A 1871-nucleotide genomic window follows, 5' to 3' on the forward strand; every position below is an offset into this window, starting at 1 on the left:
CTTTGGAAATCTCAGTTCCTTTTATAAAAAATAGCCATTTGAGTGTGTTTCCTATTAATGTGAGGGAGGGAGATTGTAGAGAATTAAGAGAAGAGCTTCGCGCTTACCGGTGATGGAGGCGGTGGGCGAAATGGCGGACGGGTTGGCGCGCGGAGGTGGCGAAAACGCACCCGCCAGGTAACCACTGCGATCGGCGAGGGCCTGTTTCGCCTTGTCGACGCTTTCCTTGAGTCGTTGAAAGGTGCTGCCGCAGGTGAGGCCGCGGTACGGCCAGTTCTCCTGTTTAACGCCGGCCGCGGTTACACCAGCGGCGGCCGCGGCCGCGGCTCCGGCCCCGGAGGCTCCCTTTAATTCGAGCGCACCTGCGTACGAACAGCTAGCGCTGTCGTACATCACCAAAGAGCCCCTGCAATTTAAGATTGTCTTCTTGAACGCTAGAAAGAGCGACAATTATCGAGACCAACTTGTCGTATTGAGGAACAGACTACAATCGATTAGTATAATCCACCTTAAACTCAATAATAAGTCCTTAAACAGTATGCGAGTACAGTTTCTTTCATTTTGACACCCTTCAGGAACATAATTGTATCCGCAGGACGTAAAAAAAATTTTGAAAATTTTATTCTTTCATACAGCTACATATTAGGAAGAAGTCTCAATGAGAAACATCTGTATGTCGACGTTGACTCCGTTTCGTTCAATTGAGTACTTCCTGCTGAATATTAACATTGCAACTCTCAGAAATGAAGTTCACGTCGCTGTACGAATCAACTGATAGTAGCTGTCACTATAATAAGCTGGCATTTTTTTATTGATGTAAAACTTGAAATTAGAGAAAAAATTAATTCTATTATGAATCGTAATAAATAAAAGTTTCGTTTCATGATATTAAATTCTTTTGATTAAAATGGACATGGCTAAAATGTAATGCAGGGTCGAGTGAAGCAAGCCTACGTTACTTTAGGTTGACAGCACTTATACTCATGCAGATACCACAGTTGGGATCATTAAAGGACCCTTGAAACATCCGGTAAAGGCATGATCGAATTAAAATAGATGAGCGTATTATATGTATGCGCGAATATTTCTCATTTTACAATCTCACTGAAAGATGAATGTCTTTCAGTTATTATATTCAAAAAACCATATCTCCTAATTTTTCTTCAAATTTTTAACTTTTATTATATTTGACTTTATATTGAGGAATTTTCAACTTAAATATTCTTTGATATTAGTCAACTAAGATCGTTGTCTCTTCTAATCACTGATATCTTTTTATCATTAAAATTACTTAAACGTAATACGTTTTGGAATCTTTCGTAAGAGATAAGATAAAGGTTCTATCATGCAATCATTTTTTTTAAGCTTTTATCGTTGGATCATTTGTGATGTATCTTGTACGTGTGTTCCCCGGTTAACCGGTCAAAATAACACTTAATAGGTAGGTGTATATATATATATATATATATACCTTCGGTTGCAGCATTTCATGAATCAACCAAAGCTGCACACCATCAGGAAAACGTTTATTACATTAGCATTCTTATTCATCATTTTGGGTGCGATATCTATTAGTGAAGAACAAAAGATCACGTCGAATACGCTATTAATCCGCAAGAAATTAATATTTCATAAACGCTAGCTTAAACTGTCCTCTTTATCTAATCACAGATGCTATATTTCGCTTTAATTAAACATACATATTTCGGTAAAAATTGGTTTATAAAATTATTCGTGCAAAATTACATAAAATTATTGGCGGAATTTAATTTACAAATGCATATAGGAGATGCTTTCTTTACAGTTTTATTTTAATTCGTCTTGATACAATGTATTTACTAATTTTTTGTATATATATATATATATATATA

General features: G+C 36.6%; 1 protein-coding gene across 1 annotated transcript in view; it reads right to left on the bottom strand.

The window, feature by feature from the left end:
* Positions 1-1871, bottom strand: part of LOC108751040 (DNA-binding protein D-ETS-3-like) — a 64097-nt gene that overhangs the window by 49382 nt on the left and 12844 nt on the right. Inside the window, 1 exon segment of the mRNA XM_018490972.1 lies at positions 108-406. Within this exon segment, the coding sequence (XP_018346474.1) occupies positions 108-406 (299 nt within the window).

Source organism: Trachymyrmex septentrionalis, unplaced genomic scaffold (genome assembly GCF_001594115.1).
Source record: "Trachymyrmex septentrionalis isolate Tsep2-gDNA-1 unplaced genomic scaffold, Tsep1.0 scaffold40, whole genome shotgun sequence".
NCBI lineage: Eukaryota > Metazoa > Arthropoda > Insecta > Hymenoptera > Formicidae > Trachymyrmex > Trachymyrmex septentrionalis.